General features: G+C 45.9%; 1 protein-coding gene across 2 annotated transcripts in view; it reads left to right on the top strand.

Annotated features, from left to right (window-relative positions):
* The window catches only part of PRORP (protein only RNase P catalytic subunit), a 94,669-nt gene that overhangs the window by 6,950 nt on the left and 68,106 nt on the right, over nucleotides 1-19,613 (top strand). For both annotated transcript variants that reach the window (XM_090033611.1, XM_090033610.1), the window contains exon 4: nucleotides 2,555-2,687. In XM_090033611.1, the coding sequence (XP_089889737.1) occupies nucleotides 2,555-2,687 (133 nt within the window). The remainder of the gene's footprint in view (nucleotides 1-2,554; nucleotides 2,688-19,613) is intronic.

Below are 19,613 nucleotides of genomic sequence, written 5' to 3' on the forward strand. Positions count from 1 at the left end.
CCTGCACTGGCAAGTGGAGCATGATTGGAATCTAATCTGCTATCCCAAATTATGCTTCCTGCCATGGTGTGTCTGAGCTCACAAAATGGTACCAAGCAATGGAATCAGTTGGGAGTGTCTGCAGAACTTTTGGATGGAGGCTACATTCCAGGAACTCTCTGGCAAGGTCAACTCAGTCTCATAGTGCAGAGATACCAATATGAGAACTGCTTGGACAATACTGTAATCAGTTGGTTCCAAGTTCTTTTGATGATCTTTTTTTAACTTAGCATTGCCAGTGCATGCCCTTTAAAATGAACTAGCTACTAAAACAGTATTTCTTTATACCCATATCTGAGGGGTTAGATGCCGTTTTGAGAATGGGCAGGGAGAAAAGAGAGTGCGAGTGAAGTTTCAGAGGCTGTGGAGAGGCTAAAAAAGTATATGGGAGGCAGTAAATTACCCTTTCCTGACTCCTTTTTTTCTGAGTGGTTTCTTCCTCTGGATATGGCTGTTTTTTAAAGATGCCCTGGCTCTTCGTAGGGTAGTGGTAACTCTGGGACATAGCGCCATAATTATTCTGCCCTTCTTTGCCTTATTATTAGGACTATCACAGTTCTTTTCTTTGTCTAGGATTGGAACCTTGTTTGTGTGGTACTTGTTCTTTTCCATTTCCTCTCCTTGAGACAGAGCTTTATTCTTGAGGGATATCTGCATCTGGGTTTGCCCTGTTCTTTCCTTCCAAGTTTTAACTTCATCTACAGAAGTTAGGGTTTTGTCTGCAGGATGCAAATCTGAGTCTGTATGGATACAAGTCTCTTGTCAACATGACAGATTTTGCTGGCTTAACTTTATAGTGTATTCCAGGCTGTGGATGTTTTTTTTTTTTTTATATCCTTTTTTCTCCCAAGACTTTATTTCAACTGTTAAAATAAATATTATTACTGTTAAAATAAGCAAACATTTCCTTTAGGTCACTTCATATCTTTTATAGACTCCGAACAGAAGGACTACAGGTGCTGTACTCACTTGGACCTTCTGGGCAAGCATGGTTAATAAACAGTGTGCTGTCACCCGGGGCCTGGTCTCAGTCAAAAACTGTGGAGGCACAAAGTCTGACACTGGAAGAGAGAGACTGAAATGGAGACAAAGACTCAGTAGTCCTGTACCCGCGGCAGTATCATCTCACATTAATTTTTACATTTTATGACAGTTTGCTGACTTCACTTTTGACAGCTCAGACAATTTATTTAGTCCTTTTAGCTAACAGAAGAAAGCTGGTGACTTGTTAGCTGGACTCTTGTTTGTTAATTTAGACAGACATAGTCAGATGCCTTCAGAACACTTCAGGCTTTCATTAACACTTGATTGTGTTATGGTGCTTTCCTTGTTGGAATATGATTTGAACTAAGAGACCATGACTTCAAAACATTAAAAATAAAAGCCTGTTGGGAGGATTTAGTAGAAGAATAAGACTTGTTCCTGTTGAATTATGAATAATTTAGTCTTGCTTCTCAAAATGCAGATGCTTTTAAAAAAATATTTTAGCAGATAACAGTTATTAAAATCTCAATTTTCCTTTTAAGCCATAATTCATGCTGCTTGGATAGCCTTATTGCAAAGTACTCCAATTATGCCTGCAAATAGTCTACTTTACATGTCTGAGTGATATTAATTGCCAGAAGAAAATGAAAGTTGAACAGAAATGTTGGCATATAAATTGTAGACAAGGAAAAATATCTGTACCTAGAATGGCAAAAAAGAGGCTGAAGTATAAAAATGAAGGGGAGATTTTCATTTAGAAAGGAGTGCTCTCAAACCTTTCAATATGTGTCTTTATTAGCATGCACAAACAGATTAGTAAGGCATATACACAGAACCACAGTATTGTTGTTGGGTAACAGACAGTGGGCTTAATTCTGCTCTAATCTGTAGTCGTGTAAATTCAAAATAACTCCATGAAAAATAGTGCATTTACTCTGGATTTTCACCAGTGTGAATGAGAGAAGCCCATGCATTGATGAATGCAAACTCTGAGAATAGTAGAATCTGGGATGTCTCAAATAACTGTTTACTTAATAGTTTGTTTAGTTTTGTCTAAGCTATTTATGTGTGTGTGGCTTACTCTCTATAGTATATGAGCAGCTCATTGTCTTTAAAGTACTAGTCTCTGTTTTGCTGATGGGGAACTGAGACAGAGACTAAATTACTTCCCCAGAAAACTTGTAGAACAGTACTCTTTCAAGCCCCATTTTAGTACCAGAACCATTGAACTATTTATCCTTTCTCTTTATTAATAGGGACTGTAGCACAAAATTTGAGCCTTCTAGGCTTAAATAGTCAAGACTTAAAAAGTATGATTCAGAACTTTCTGTTATCTTAAAATCTGTTTTCATTAATTGCAGTAGGGTTTGATTCTTGCCTAAGGAGGGCACAACTTATTTTTCAATGATGGTTTTTAATAGAAAGGTATAAACTTACAGTCCCTGAATACCTGGAAGTGAAATTGAACATAGCTTTTACTGTTCTTGTTCAAGTATATGTTTTATTATTCCTAATTTACTTTCTGTTACAGTTGTGGGTGTCCAGTTTGTAACCAAGTGTTAGAAACTATTGAGCTAAGTGAAAAGGAATATAATATTCTCAAGGAAAAAGTAATGAAGGATGTGATGCAGGGGAACAATACATTCAAGAATACAACTCCCCAGGTAAGTTCCTAGTGCTTTCAGTTTCATTAATGGGAGAGTCCAAAATGGATACTTTTAAGTAGTTTTAAACCACCAGTAAATTATTTACACAATTTTAAATTAAAGACTTTTTTAAAATTATGTGAACACTAGAAATCTTGACTGTTTTTTATAGTTAAATCTATTCAAGATTTCAGCCTACCACAAAGCCCATGTTGCACTTTGAGTAAAGTTGATTTTATTAGGGATTTAGTAGGGTTTCATTTTGGAAACCTGTTTATTACGTGCAGAATGCTTAGCATTTCAGTAGTGAAGTGCCATCATACCTATAGGCTGGGGGGGCAAACTTCTCAGCACCCCTGAGGCAGAAAGAGATCTTGGAGTCACTGTTGACTCTAGGATGAACATGGGTTGTTAGTGTGACGAAGTACTCAGCAGAGCCAGTCACACCTTGTCGTGCATCCATAGGTGCTTCACAAAGAGGTCCAGGGAGGTGATTCTCTCTCTCTCTATGTGGCACTGGTCAGGCTGCAGCTGGAGTACTGTGGCCAGTTCTGGATGCCACAGTTCAAATGAGATGCGGACAACCTGGAGAGGGTCCAAAGAAGAGCCACTCATCTGTTTGGAGGCCTGCAGGGAAGGCCCTATGAGGAAAAGCTAAGGGAACTTAACCTCTTCAGCCTCTCCAAGAGAAGGCTGAGAGGGGACCTTGTGGCAGCGTATAAATTCATAAGGGGAGAGCAACACAAAGTAGGCGATAATCTGTTTACCATGGCACCCCCTGGAACAACATGGAACAGTGGCCATAAGCTATTGCAGAGTAGGTTTAGATTGAACATTAGAAAAAAGTTCTTCATGGTTAGGGTTGCCAGGATCTGGAATAGGCTTCCAAGGGAGGTGGTGCTAGCCTATCCTTGGGGGTCTTTAAGAGGAGACTGGACAGACACCTGGTTGGGATCACATGATCCCAGGTTTGGTGCCCCTTTTCTTGCCTGCCAGGAGTAGGGGGTCAGACTAGATGGCCCACTGAGGTCACTTCTGACCCTGGAATCTATGGGTATGAAAATCCTGTTAATAGATCTAAGGAAAAAAATAAACAGTGTTCCCTCTCTTTTTCTCTTTTAAGAAAAGTAAGGATCAATTAAATTGTCTAGCATGTCAGGAAACAGGTAGTAGTAGAATGAATGGTGGTATATTGTGAGGGCATCTTGGTGAGTTGTCTAAAATACATTTGGGACTTTTTTGTCTTTGTGGTATCCAGAGCAGACAATGAGTGTAAGTATCCTCTGAATTTCATGATGGTTAGTAAACTATGTGACTATACAGTTGGGACTTTTTAGAAAGGAAGCTAGTTCAGGAGGTTGAAATCTTGGTCTGTGTAACAGAGGGCATATTTAAGAAGTAAGTCCAAGGACGGGGGTTTCCATTTTTTTGTCCACAGCCAGTTGCATTCTGGACAATAGGTGCAGTTCAAATTAAAAATAAATCAATTCTATGAAATCAATAATTTAAATATTTTTTCAATTGAGAAAATTGTTATTTTTTTAAAATTTTGTGTGCGGGTGTTTCTTTTAAAGAATTGTCACTATTAAACAGTTATACAGAGCCTTTGAGCTTTAAATAATTACACTCACAGAATTTCAAATTATATTTATATTCTGTCCCTTGGGGGAGAGATGGTTTTTGCCTTTATCAACTCTTAAGTACTTTCTTCCTCCCAAAAAATCTGCAGTAACTCTGATTAGGGAAGAAAATGAAGAGCATATATTGAGCTTGTTTAGCGTCTATTACAAATAATCTCTCACCCTCCAATGGAAAAAGAAAATCATTTTTCATGACTAAGTATTCATATATCCAAGAAAATTAATGTATCATTGTAAATCACATTGAAATGGCATTCTAAAGAAGTATTTTGAGAAAATAGTGTAGCTCTACTTTAAGATTTGCAGAGTGTGATAAGAAGAACATCTGTTCCAAGTTAGAGCTAGGACTAAAATAGATTCTGATTTCTGATGTGTGCTTCTGTAGCAGAGAACATGAGAAAATAACAGATTCACAGAAGTTTAGGGCTGGAAGGGACCTCGTGAGATCATCGGGTCCAGTCCCCCTGTTTGGGGCTGGAAAGACTGCTGGGGTCAAATAACCCCAGCAAGGTGTGTCCAATCTCCTTTTGAAGATCTCCAGGGTAGGTGCCTGCACCACCCCCACTGGGAGTCTATTCTAGAGTCCGGTCCCACGAATCATGAAGAGGTTTTTCCTTATATCCAGTCTGAAACCTTCTAGGAGTTTATGACTGTTGCTCCTGGTTTTCCCCTGGGGTGCTTCGGTGGATATTTGTTTGCCTAGCCCCCTGATACTCTCTGGTGATGTAGTTGTAAGTTGTAAAGAGAAATACAGGATGGAGTTGACCAGAAAGTAGTAAGCTGCAAATATTCGGGCTGTTTCAAGAACGCAGTAAGAGGAGATTTACTGTGGGAACTCTTTCTCAATATGTTTTGATTATTGAAAATATATTGGAGAAAGTTAAAAGAACTACCATATTTTTCAGCAAGTCAGATGTGTTTTTTTTAATTAAAAAAACCCAGGTCTTTTTCTGTGGTACTGCAGCTTAGCCAGTCATTCTCGTGCATGTGCTTGTTCCATCCTAAGTTCAGGATTTTCCACTTATCTTGATTGAATTTCATTTGCTTAATTTTGGTCAATTTTTCCAGGTTATAAAGATCGTTCTGAATCCTCATCATACCCTGTGTCTTCACCCTGAATAATCTGTAAATCTGCTAAATGTGCACTCAATCTTGTCCTCCAAGTGATTAATCAAGAGATTAAACAGTACTGGACCAAGGATAGAAGCAGCGCTAACCAGTTACTTATATTTACATTCATTCCTATGGGCAAATGGATTTTGCTTTGTGCAGTCTTGCTTAGTGCTTGGTTATTCTGGAACCAATTAAGAGCGCTAAGCGGGGGTTGCCTGTAATGAGTGCCATGGAAAACAGTGTTAAACGTCTTGCTAAAGTCAAGCTTTATCATGTCCCTTGCTCTTCTCCCATTGAGAAAGCCCAGACAAAGAAATCAGCATGTCCTAAAAGGAAAACACATGGGTCAGGCATGAAATCAATGCTTGCTGTTCCTGATCTCCTTGTTCTCCCCTAGGTTTTTTAGGAAATAAATTCCTTGTTGACGTGTTCCATGACCTTTTCAGGCACTGAGGTCAGACTAACCAATCTGCCTCTTTCCCTTCCTGAAGATGGGGCCTGTATTTCCTCTTTTCCATTTGTCTGGGACCTCACCCAACAAGTTCAGAGTCAGTGACTGTGCAGTTATCTCAGACAATTCCCTAAGTACTCTAGGATACATCTTATTCAGCCCTGCTGACTTGCAAACACCCAGCTTTGCCAAGTCATCTCCAGGGATCTTGGTTTTCTCTGATTAAAAATAAATTTCAAATTCTCTGATTAAAACCCCCAGAATCCACAATTAAAATGAAACATCACTAATATATGGGGGGGAGGGTGTCTCAATTGAACACAATGTTTTATTGATACATTTATAACTTTAAAGCAGTTTGGAAGCCTACTAGTGCATCAGTCACTATAATAAAATAAATTCTAAATACCTATAAATTTTAGTATTTGATTTTGGGGTTTTTATCATGGAAAATCAGAGCTCTCCCTGCCCCTTTTGCTTACAGGATGTAGGTCCAAGCCACAGCCCCCCAGCTGCCAGGACTACAGGGCCAGGAACCCATGTCTATAGCCCCCTGCCCCCCCCGCAGCAGCACCCGGAGCCACAGCTGCCACCTGTGGGAGGTGGCAGTGGCTGCTGCAGCAGAGCACAGAGCCCTGCTTCTAGCCCTTTCCCACCCCCACAGGCAGCATGGCCAGAGTGGAGCCCATGGAGTTGGGGGGCCAGGTGCGGGTTGCCTGCTGCAGTCTCAGGCAGGGGTGGGGCTGGCTCCCTGCTGCTGCTGTGTGCACTCCTGGGTGGGGGCAGATGCACCCGTGACCCCCAGATCTGTGCATGGGGTGGGGGTGGGCACGGGTGCAGGCTGCCCACTGCAAGCTAAGACTCCCCACCCTGCTTCTCTCCCCTGGGTCTCTGGTGGGCTGGACTCAGCACAGCAGGGCAGAGTGGGGCTGGGCAGGGAAGCTTGCTGCCACTGAAAGCTCCACATTCCCCTGGTAATGTGTCCCCTACCTGCCCCATAGCAGTGAGGGGCACACCCCCATGCTGCTGCTGCTGCTGCGGTGCAGGCATGGGGTGCATTGCCAGGGCAGCACAGAGACTGCAACAGCAATGAGCTTCCCTGCCTGGCTCTGCTGTGCAGGCACCTGCTTGCTGAACTGCAGAGGCCCCAGGGGAGGTCATCATGGGAAGGATCCCAAGTCTGCAGCTGGCAGCTTGCCTCCATCCTGAGTACAGATCTGGGGGGCACAGGCTCCCCTGCTTCCCCCTGGGAGTGTACATAGTGGTGGTGAGCTGCCCTCCACCCAACAAGCCACCCGCAGCCCTATCCTGCTCCCTATTGGGGCTCTGGCCACACATTCCAGTCCCAGGCCCCAAGCCCCACATACTGCCTGGCTGGGCAGCAGTTCCAGCCCCAGTCCTGCCCAACTCAGTCCTCCCTCCCTATGGGGGCCTCAATTCTCCCCCTCCCCCCCAGACTTGCAGGAGGTGCTCTCCAGGCTACCTGGCGTCCATGCACACATACATGGACATGGTGCCCTTTCCCTGACTGCCCGTCTGTTTCCCCCCAGCCCCTTGCAGGCTGGAACTCTGCCAGCCTGCAGAGAGCTCTTTGCAAAAGTGCAAAATCTGAATGTTTCACTGTTAAAATGAGAAATCCATGTTTTTCTTGGGTAAAGGGGGAAATCTGCTTTTTTTTCCTCCATTTTTTCCATGGGAATGGAAAACCCAGATCCCTCCTCATCTCTAATGTGTTGTTTTTTTCTACTCTAGGATGCTGACGGTGCATCTTAAACACCAAAGCTGTGTAACAAAAAATAATTTAAATCTTTGTAATAGAAGCTAACCAAAATTAAATCCAGCATACTGGGCTATTGGAGGGCACTCCAAGTTGGGCCCTTTGGCTGTTGGTGAGCTTAACTCACCACCACCAGACTCCACTTCTGCTCCTGCCCCCACTAGGACATATGCTTCAGCTGCCATGGGACCCTGTGTCCCACCACTGCTGTCACTGGACTCTACACCACTCCTAATCCTGCTGGACCCTGCACTGTCCTGCTCTTGCCCACACAAGACTCTGTGTAGCCCCTGTCCGTGCCACCGCTCTTGCCATGGTGACTGCTATGATGGCCTTTATGCTCCGAGTTGGATCTGACCCACTAGAAGAATTGTGGCCTGGATTTGGCCTGGGGTCCCAAGTGAGTTTGACATCCTTACCTTAGAATAAGACCTGCCTTTTGTCTGAGACTGGCACTGGAAATCATAGAAAAACAGGGTTGGAAGGAACCTTAGGAGGCTTTCTAGTCTAATCCCTTCTTTAAGGCAGAATAATCTTTCTCAAAATCAGAAGATTACATTTGTTAATGAAATACAGAAGATATCTGATTTCAGAATGAATGAGGACCAAGGTTAAAAAGTCGCCTCAGCTTTTTATACATATGCTATTACAGTTCATTGCATTTATAAGGCAACACAGAAAATAGTTTCATGGTTTTTTTTTTTGTTAACTCATTGAGATTTCAGATCAGTAAGGGAAATGTCACCAATACATGTGGTTTTGGGGTTTGTGGGGTGTCACAAATAGATATATTCGCAAATTAGATTTACTAATGTCATGTTTGGTTCTCTTTGTAGCTAATGTTAATTTGTGGTTAGTTTTATTAATTTTAAGTTTGTATGAACCATGTTTTGGGGTCTAATTGTAATTATGTCACTCTATCAAGTTTTAATTTGCAATAGGCAGTAAGATATTGGTAGATTAACTGTGCCTATCCAGACAGTGCTATTGTGAGAATTTGCATTTAAGATGTCTATGCATATTGTTCAGCCAAGAAAGTGTCAGTAGTGAGCCATGCCAAAAAAAGGGTGGTTTACATGTCAAAAAGAGAAGCTGTTGGCTTCAAAATGTCTGGTCACAGGGTATTTACCATCCATGAGTAGAGTAAATGAGAGACTGTCTTTCTGGAATAATTGATAATTAAGGATAGTTGTCAATAAGTCTGAACAGGTTTAAATAATTGGATCAGGAATAACACCTGATCTGTCAAACAGATGCGTATTTGGGGGAGGAAGTTACCTGCATAACGTGTATATGCTTCCTGGGAATTGAATAGAAGGATGTATAGGAGCAGATAAGGTTGGATAGTAAAGAGTTGCAATGAGAGTATGTTTTATCTAAGGATCCCTAGGTGTTTAGTCCCTCAGCTGGCAGAAGCTGGTTAGTGCAAGCTGACAACCACCTGCAGAAAACTGACCCGGGTCAGAGGTAGAACTACATTTTAAGAGAAAGCACAGGGGTAAGATTATAATCTAGCTTTTAAGATTTATTTTCTCACCTCTTTGTCTCAACATCAAGTTCATCTTGAGATAACCAAAAAGGCGGCATACACCTGGTGGAAGGAGGGTGCTATCTCCAAAGAGGAGTATACCTCCTCTGCTCGGGCCTGTAGGGGGGCTGTCAGGAAAGCTAAGGCAGACATAGAGCTAGGAATAGCATCCAAGATCAAGGATGAAGAAGGCGTCAGGTAATGTGGGGCCCCTGCAAAGTACGCAGGGCAATCTGGTGGTTGTGTCAGAGGAGAAAGTGGAACTCTTTAACCAATTCTTCATGTCCGTTTTCTTGTGCAGGGACCGGGACTTCCCCGCTGTGATGCCAGGTGGACTCGAGGGGAATGCCTCCAGGCCTCAGGTTGGGGAGGACCGGGTTAGAGAGCTTCTGGAGGGGCTGGACATCTTCAAGTCAGTGGTTCCAGATGCTCTCCACCCTGGGGTGTTGAGGGAGCTAACTGGGGTTATTGCAGGGCCCTTGGCATGGCTTTACAAGCACTCGTGATGCTCGGGCCAGGTGCCGGATGACTGGAAGATAGCTAACGTGGTCCCCATCTTCAAAAAAGGGAAGAGAGAGGACCTGGGCAACTATAGGCCCGTCAGTCCTACCTCTATCCTTGGAAAACTCTTTGAGAAGATCCTCAAGGAGCACATCTGTGATGGGCTGGCTTCAGGGATGATGCTCAAGGGCAGCCAGCACGGTTTCATTAGGGGCAGGTCATGTCAGACCAACCTGATTCCCTTTTATGATCAGGTCACAAAGGCAATGGATGCAGGTGTTGCCGTGGACATAGTCTTTCTAGACTTCAGCAAGCCCTTCGACACTGTCTCCTACCTTATCCTTGTTAAAAAACTAGGCGACTGTGGCATTAATGCCTACACAGTCAGATGGATTGCAGATTGGCTCAAGGGTCATACTCACAGGGTGGTGGTGGACGGGTCATATTTGACCTGGGGGGAAGTGGGCAGCGGAGTCTTCCAGGGCTCAGTCCTGGGGCCTGTGCTGTTCAATTTCTTCAGCGATTTGGATGACGGGATGAATTGCAACCTGTTTAAATTCGCTGATGATACCAAAATTTGGGGTGAGGTGAGCATGCTAGTAGGGAGGGAAAGACTGCAACAAGACCTGGTTAGGTTACAGGAGTGGGCTGACATAAACAGGATGCGTTTCAATACTGACAAGTGCAGGGTGCTGCACTTGGGCAGTAGAAACCAGCAGCACACTTAAAGAGTGGGCAACTCCCTTCTTGAGAGCACGGAGGCAGAAAGGGATCTTGGAGTCATTATTGACTCCAAGATGACCATGGGCCGACAATGTGAGGTCACGGTTGGCAGGGCTAACCGGACCTTGTCGTGCATCCACAGGTGCATCTCAAGTACAGCCAGGGAGGTGGTCCTCCTGCTCTATGCGATGCTCGTCAGGCCACAGCTGGAGTACTGCATCCAGTTCTGTGCGCCCCACTTCAGGAGGGATGTGGACAACATGGAGAGGGTCCAGAGGAGGGACACCCGCATGATCCGGGGACTACAGGGCAGACCCTACGTTGAAAGACTGCGGGACCTAAACCTGTTCAGCCTTCACCAGAGAAGGCTGAGGGGGGACGTGGTGACTGTCTATAAACTCACTAGGGGGCACCAGAAGTGTTTAGGGGAGACACTGTTTCCCCTAGCGCCCCCTGGCATGACAAGGAACAATGGACACAAGTTATTAGAGAATAGATTTAGATTAGGCATCCGTAAGAACTACTTCACAGTTAGGGCGGCTAGAAGCTTGAACCAACTTCCTAGGGAAGTGGTGCTGTCTCTTACCCTGGGGATCTTTAAGAAGAGGCTTGATGACTACCTGGTTGGACTCATTTGAGTCCAGTCTTTTCTCCCGCCCAGGCGGGGGGTCGGACTTGAAGATCTACAAGGTCCCTTCTGACCCTACTTCTATGATTCTATGAACTCTGGGTATTATGATAACACTTAGTAAGTTGTTATCCTTAAAACATCTTCCTGTGTCAATGTGTAACCGTGCTGTGGAAGTCACTATCTGGGAGAGTATTTCCTTTGTTAGCTGTAAATTCTCAAATTTTAATTTCAGTGAATTTATGTTATGAGACCTTGAAAAAACCTTCTGGTCTCACCATGTGGTTACTGTTTTTATGACTTTTGTTTATGTAATATTTTTTTCTTTTTCATATGTCTTACTAATATGAAGTACTTAGTGATTGTCTGTGGTGAGTATAACTTCAGAGCAATTGAGGGTTTGTGTTGTCTTTGAAAAAATGTGGTACATATATTATATGTGATCTTTAAGCTGGCAAAGTTTCTTCTGCCAGACTGATAGGGTCTGGATTGTGACAGGTGCACCTGAGGCTGGCCTGGGGCTTTTTAGCCTGATTGCAGTGGTCAAGCAGAAGAACAGTGGAAAGAGATTTGGGGCTCAACGGCACCCCTGAAGGTGTTAGCACTCCAACTGGGTCACAGAATGGAAGTAACCAAAGATAATATTGGTGCCAAAGATAATATGTATGAAGTTGTACTTTCTAGCACTGGCTGCAGTGAACAGAATTACATACAAGATTTTTTTTCTTCATCTTAAAAACAAAATACTAAAACTATGGCTGAATATATCTAAAATAATGCAGCAATATAAGAATTTAATCTCTTAGCCTGTTTGCTTGAGTAACTCCTGAAAACTTCATTGATGCAGAATGTAGGTTGCCCTGGATTTGTGATAAGGGTTACCTTCCTTCAGCCTTGCTCTGAATAGGTGCCTGGTCGTTTGTGCTGGTAAATCAAATGTGGCTGGACATGATGCTAGCCACAGCATTCCCTTGTGCACTGTTGGCTATGTGTGCCTTAATGATGTTAGTCCATTGGGCTGCTAGGTGAAGATTAAACTTTGCCTTCCCTTTTCCCCCATCTCCCTCCCTTTTTTTAATGTAGCAAATGGCTGGAGTTAAGCATCTGAAAAATCATGAAATGAAGAGTTAAAGTAATAAAACTGAAACTTGGAAACCAGGAAATTACAGTGTTAAGCTAAATGCACTGGGGTGTACCAGGACAGCTGTCTGAGGCAGCTGTGATAAACAGGGTAGCGCCAGGTTGTTGCAGCATAGATCTTGATGCCACAGTCAGTGGGTACAGCTGCAGTGGCAGCCATTTTTGTGCCCCTTACAGGCACACCCACCCACCAGCTGCCCCTTTCACCCCCCCACCCCATTACACTACTGAATTCCACTGCTGTCACACTGCCTTTAACTCTGTTCTTCTGGGACTGGCAGTAGCTGCTTGCAATGTTTTCCTAGGTGATGGGTTGCTATACTAATTGGACATGAAGAACAGCTAGGAGGATTTTTGGGCTGTTTAGGTGTTTTCTATTTGCCTGTATGTAGTCCAGTTATCTTTACTGAGTTACGTACAGCTATAATGAATTGTGGAAAGATTACTTGTGCAGAGCTGGCAAGGCTTGTGAATGAAGATGTGCACATATACTTTGAAGATCAAATATACTTCATTTCAGTGCTTGCTTCTGTAAGTTGTGGCATAGGCATCCAGGGTCATTGTCTTTCTGTGAGGCTTGTCAGCAGTTGGTGGCATATGTAACGTTAATTCTAAATTCTGGAGTAGAGCAGGATTAGAAGGGCATTTCAAAATATGTAGTCCTGCAGAGATGCAGGATTTACTATTCCTAAACCATCTGTAACAAGGGACCCTAACCCCAGGTTCTCCAGTAGAGACAGTACAGTGCTGCAGAGAGGCTAGCTGCAGAGGTGTAAGCCTGTTTAGAGAGGCAGGCTCCAAAGCAACAAGACCATTAATTAGTAAAGGGGAACCTGTTAGGACTAGAGATTAATTTTGGTTCAGATCCTGAAAGGGGAAGGAGCTCTGCAAAGTGGCCTGCACAGAGATAGGTTATTTTGTTTCACGTTGGCTTGCCATTAGCTGCATGGCATGGGGTGGCTATAAAGGAAGAGTAGAGTTTGCTGTTCAGTGTTTTGGTTCGCAGAATGTAATAGGCCTGCAGAGCCATTGCAGGTACCTAGAGAAGGTGCTGTGATTTTAGTTCACTGGAGTCAGGTGGAGATTACAGGCCCAAGAGAGACTGGTTAAAAGTGAAGACTGCAGGCCCAAGAGGGACCGGTTGAGGGTGGAGACCATGGACCAAAGAATGAGGATTGGGAACGGGGAGCTGTGGAGGGAGCACCTCAGAGTTCACTGGTATTCTGAGGGCAGCATCCCAGGTGTACAGTTCTTTTCCATCAAGGCATGGCGGACAAGGACAGGATGGTACTGTGGGAAGGTAGAATGAGAAATGGGGTTAGTGTGCCAGGGTTCTCATTACATCAGTGGTTAATGAAGCACATGATAAGGGTGTGGCAACATTTTGCGAGTCTTGGTAACTTACGTGAAGCAGGCTATGTTTGAGTGTACGCCTGGTATAGATAGGTAGCTTCTGTTTGTTACACCTAACCTAATGCCAGGTTTTGTCTTGGCAAATACAGACACTTTCTTCTAAAATGCTTATGTTCCGTATGCTCACAGTTTTGTAGCATCTGAGTAGGATAGAGTGCTGATGTGGGTGTGATTTTAAGAACTGCCGTAAATGCAACAGGGGCACAGTTAAGGTTGAGTTTTGGAAATGCCACGTAGCTGAATTTTGTACTTCTAGGGTGTCAGAGGTTTACATTAAGCCAATCTCCACATTCTGGTTGGGCATGAGGCAGCACTGGACAACCTCAGCTCTTCATTAACAAAGCTCTGGGGCATTTAATTTCCTTGTGTGGTTTTTTATTTTAAAAAAATTCTCAGCACCTGCATATACTCCAATAATCTCTTCCCCCACCCCTGCACTGCCAGTAGCTACTTGGCAACCACTGCGCCATTCATAGAAGACCCTGGATGCATGTTGCTATCTTTGTTGTTCCTGCATAATCTTCTCTCTCTGTGTGTCTCTCTGTCTCTACTGAGCACGTCCCAGCCTTTCCTCTCCAGATACCACAGATGCTAAAGAGCTCAGTAGAGGATGGCGAAACAGTGGAAAATCTGGCATTTTAAAGGCAAAATGGAAAAGAGGCGTGGATGAGGTAATTGGGAAGGGCGTGGGGAAGAGTTGAAACCTCTTCTTCATTTACTAATGCACAGCAATGTCATCTTCTTTCTCTCTGCAATCCCTTATACTGCACTGACCTGTTTCCCATTGAAGCATCAGCATCTAGATGAATGATGAGTCTGACATAGTTTCTCTGCTGTTAGAAGCAATTTGGAGAAGGAGAGCTGTATTGTATATAGGTCGACAGAGGGCCTCGATTTCTAGCTTGGAGTGCTCTGGCAAATGCCTGGTAAAGACATTAGGCTTGTTGTGGGTATCCTCTGCTCCAGTTCCTAATAACTTGGAACTGTAGCATGGCCAGCCTCTAGAGGTGCTTAATATCCTTTGTCCATTTGTAGCCATGTATAGGGTCCCTGGCATCACACTGGTGGCTCTTTTCTCTTATTTGGAGCATTAGAGTTTTGTAGGTACCCATGTTCCTATGACTCCTCCTGATGACTTGTTGGACCTTTGCTTTCCTTGCAGTACAAGAATGTCAAAGGCCTTTGTATGGGTCCAGTAGCTGAAACATCCAGCAGAAGATAACCTGAACGGTACTGAGATCATATATTGAGAACTGGCCTGGCTGGTTTTCCATGGTCTCAATCTTTGGAGCTCTCAGCAGAGAAGAGCCAAATCCTACCATGCACACACGTTTAAAGTAGGAAATGGCATTCTGGAAAAGTAGAGTCTAGAGATATAGAGTGGCCTTGTGTGACAGGTTCAAGTTGCAGGGTCATAGGTCTCAGCATCTTTCTCTGAACCTCCTCTAGTTCCATAGTTTTCTTTTTGAGGTGGGGCCCTGTTATCCCAAATGAGATCGTGCTATTTCCTGTTTGTTAGATGTTTGACCACAATTGCACATTGAGCCCCAGAGGGTTACATTGCACCATATAAAATGATGTCCACTCTTTTTCTTCATTTAGAACTTTGTAAGGAGTATTTTTCCTGTACTGTGTGTTACCTGGCATTTGTCAGCATTGCCATTGTGTTTATTATTTACCTGATTTATTTGGCCCTTGTGAGTTCACTAACTGTGCCACATTACTTTGTGTAATTTGCAAATTTTACTCTTTGAATATTCATCCCCCTTTATGAATATGAATACATGTGTTTAAACACTACCAGAAGTACAAGACTCCTGACGGTGTTGATCTAAGGGTTATCAGTACACACAAGCTTTTCCACTCTGTTGAGGTGGCAGTTCAAGGAGAGGGAGGTTAGGGTATGATTGGTATCATGGTAGATGTTGGATTCAGTGGGAGAAGCCTGTGCATGACTTTATGCAGGAAGGCTGTTGAGCATTGGCAACTATGCAGATCTTGGCAGAGGAGTAACCTGTGTCCAGTGGCAAGGAGATCCAAGATGACTGGGGTTACTCTTCCACTGCAGCCTTCATCCACCTTTGCAGCCACTGAGCATCATGCCTTCTTCATCTGCCTGTTCCACCATTGAGGTCTTTATTATGTTGGATTGCTTTTCATCTGTTAGTACAAGACTCCATTGGGACTCTTGTACTCCTGGTACAAGGACTCTGGGACCTCCCGCTCTGCCCAGTCAGGGGCATGGACCAAGGTGGTCAAGGGCCCGAAGGCCTGCCGCACCAAGGCCCCTCCCTCGCTGGAGCTTAGCAACAAGTTCACACCTCTTGTAGCCCCAGCAGAGCCTGCTCAGTTGCCAGCTTCTGCAGGCAACCCAGGCTCAACCACAGCTACTGGCCCCGCTCTCCCCAAGTCAAAGCGGAAGGTGTTTGTTGTGGGAGACTCCATCCTGCGGGGGACTGAGGGGGCAATCTGCCGCCCCGACCCCTTAGCCCGGGAAGTCTGCTGCTTCCCGGGGGCCCGCATCCAAGACATTGCGGAGAGGATCCCGCAGCTCCTCCGGCCCACAGACCACTACCCCATGCTTCTTATTCACATGGGCACCAATGACATGGCCCAGAGCACCCCAGCCAGGTCATGAGGCGCTACAGGGATTTGGGAGCGGGGCTTAGGGGTCTGGGAGCTCAGGTAGTGTTTTTGTCGATCCTCCCAGTCTCGGACTATGGGCTGAGAAGGGAGAGGAGGATCCACGCAGTGAACCAAAGACTGCGGAGCTGGTGTCATCGGGAAGGCTTTGGCTTCCATGACCACAGCTCGCTCTTTGGCGAGAGAGGCCGCGAGCTGCTGGGAAGAGATGGCCTCCACCTCTCCCCCCTGGGGAGGAGGCTCTTCTCAGCCAGGCTGGCTGACCTGCTCCACCGGGCTTTAAAATAAGCCCGCTGGGGGATGGGGGGACTACTGCCACTGCTGGCCCGCTGAGCGACCCTCGCAAAGCCAGCAGACCAAGGCACTTAAGGGAGCCCACCCCTGCCCCAGCCTTGGCACAATCTGTGGGCAAGGCAAGAGTCCCCAAGGGGACACTTGCCTGCCTGTACACTAATGCCAGGAGCCTGGGTAACAAGCAGGAGGAGCTTGTCCTCCTGCTCAGTGCAAAGAATTATGACGTCATTGGGATAACGGAGACCTGGTGGGACTCCACCCATGACTGGACCACGGGTATAGAGGGCTATACCCTGTACAGGAGGGATCGTGTTGACAAAAGGGGCGGGGGTGTAGCTCTCTATGTGAAGGAAAGCTACATGTCCCTGCAAGCTGATGTTGGCAACCGGCATAGACAGCTAGAGACCCTCTGGGTAAAAATTTGTGGGAAAAACGGCACAGGGGACACAAAGGTGGGAGTCTACTACAGACCTCCCACTCAAAGTCCTGAGCTTGACCAGGAGTTCGCCCGGGAACTGACTGAGGCCGCTTGCTCCAGGACCTTGGTTGTCATGGGTGACTTCAATTACCCGGACATCTCCTGGGAAGATCACTCAGCAAAATCCGAGCGGTCGCAAAGCTTTCTCTCGTGCATGGATGACCTCTACCTGACTCAAGAAGTCTATGGGCCGGCAAGAGGCAAAGCGCTGCTTGACCTGGTACTGGCTACGTGGGACGACCTAATCGGCGACCTAGTGATCGATGGGAAGCTGGGTGACAGCGACCACGAGCTGATCACCTTCACCATCCGCTGTAAAGCGGCAAGTCAGTCAGCAACACAGAAGTCCTTGACTTCAGAAAAGCCAACTTTGACAAGCTCAAGAGGCTTGTCGGTCAGGCCCTCAGGGACCATGACCCCAGGGAGATGGGAGTTCAAGAAGAGTGGTTGCTTCTCAAGGAAGTGATCCTCAGTGCACAAGCTAAATCTATTCCAACAGGGAGGAAAGGCAGCAAGAAGGCACAGCAGCCCTTCTGGCTCTCTAGGGACCTAGTGGACCTTCTGCAGCTAAAAAGCAAACCCTACAAAGGATGGAGGACGGGATTCATCTCCAAGGAGAATTATTCTGCGCTGGTCCGGTCCTGCAGGGAGCAAACCAGGAAAGCCAAGGCTACAACTGAACTCCAACTAGCTTCAAGCGTCAAGGACAACAAAAAGTCCTTTTTCAGATATGTGGGGAGCCGGAGGAAAAGCAAGGGCAATGTTGGACCCCTGCTAAACCAGATGGGGCAACTGACAACTGATGCCCAGGAAAAAGCCAACCTATTAAATAGGTACTTTGCGTCAGCCTTTCATCAGTCACATGGGACGCCCATGCCTGCTATGGGACAGGGAGATCCGGGTGATGGGGATCCCCTACCCTCCATAAATGCTGACCTCGTGAAGGAACCCCTTGAGAAGCTGGATACCTTCAAGTCAGCCGGCCCTGACAACCTGCACCCCAGGGTACTCAAGGAGCTGGCGAGCGTCATAGCCCAGCCCCTGGCACGGATCTTTGAAAACTCCTGGCACTCTGGTGTAATGCCCAAAGACTGGAAGAAGGCCAATGTGGTGCCGATCTTCAAGAAAGGGAGGAGAGTGGATCCGGCTAACCAGAGGCCCATTAGCCTGACTTCTGTCCTGGGGAAGATCTTAGAAAAGTTTATTAAAGAGGCCATCCTTGAGGGACTGGCCCAGGCTAACATTCTAAGGGATAGCCAGCATGGGTTTGTTGCGGGTAGGTCTTGTTTGACCAATCTCATTTCCTTCTATGACCAGGTGACCTATCACCTGGACAAGGGAGAAGAGATTGATGTCATATATCTTGACTTCAAAAAAGCCTTTGATCTGGTATCCCATGATCACCTCTTGGCCAAACTGGCGAGTTGTGGCCTTGGCTCCACCACGATCTGCTGGCTGGGAAATTGTCTCCGTGGTCGGACCCCGAGGGTTGTAATTGATGGCAGTCACTCATCGTGGTGCCCTGTGACCAGTGGGGTCCCTCAGGGCTCTGTCCTGGGACCCATCCTGTTCAACATCTTCATTAACAATGTGGACATTGGAGTCAGGAGTGGACTGGCCAAGTTCGCCGATGACACCAAACTTTGGGGCAAAGCATCCATGCCAGAAGATAGGCGGGTGATCCAGGCTGACCTGGACAAGCTCAGCAAATGGGCAGACGAGAACCTGATGGTGTTTAACACCGAAAAATGCATGGTTCTCCACCTTGGGAGGAAAAACCTGCAGCATTCTTATAGGCTCGGCAGTGCTACGTTGGATAGCACTACAGAAGAAAGAGACTTGGGGGTCATCTTTGACCACAAGATGAACATGAGCCTGCAATGCGATGCTGCGGCTAGTAAAGCGACCAAAACGCTGGCTTGCATCCGTAGATGCTTCTCAAGCAAATCCCGGGACGTCATTCTCCCCTTGTACTCGACCTTGGTGAGGCCGCAGCTGGAGTACTGCGTCCAGTTTTGGGCTCCACAATTCAAAAAGGATGGAGAAGCTTGAGAGAGTCCAGAGGAGAGCCACGCGCATGATCAGAGGTCAGGAAAACAGATCTTATGATGACAGGCTGAGAGCCATGGGACTCTTTAGCCTGGAATAGTGTAGGCTCAGGGGTGATCTGATGGCCACCTATAAGTTTATCGGGGTGACCACCAGGATCTGGGGGAACGTTTGTTCACCAGAGCGCCCCAAGGGATGACGAGGTCGAACGGTCACAAACTCCTGCAAGACCGTTTCAGGGTGGACATAAGGAAGAATTTCTTTGCTGTCCGAGCCCCCGATGTCTGGAACAGTCTGCCAGCGGAGGTGGTTCAAACACCTACATTGAACACCCTCAAGAGTAAATTGGATGCTTATCTTGCTGGGATCCTATGACCCCAGCTGACTTCCTGCCCTTTGGGCAGGGGGCTGGACTAGATGATCTCCTGAGGTCCCTTCCAGCCCTAATGTCTATGAAATCTATGAAATCCAGAGAATCATCACAAGCAGGTCCAAGGAGGTGATCCTCCCCCTCTATGCAACCTTGGTGAGGCCCCAGTTGGAGTACTGCGTCCAGTTCTGGGCGC

Source organism: Crocodylus siamensis, chromosome 2, assembly GCF_052110815.1.
Source record: "Crocodylus siamensis isolate JL-2025a chromosome 2, ASM5211081v1, whole genome shotgun sequence".
NCBI lineage: Eukaryota > Metazoa > Chordata > Crocodylia > Crocodylidae > Crocodylus > Crocodylus siamensis.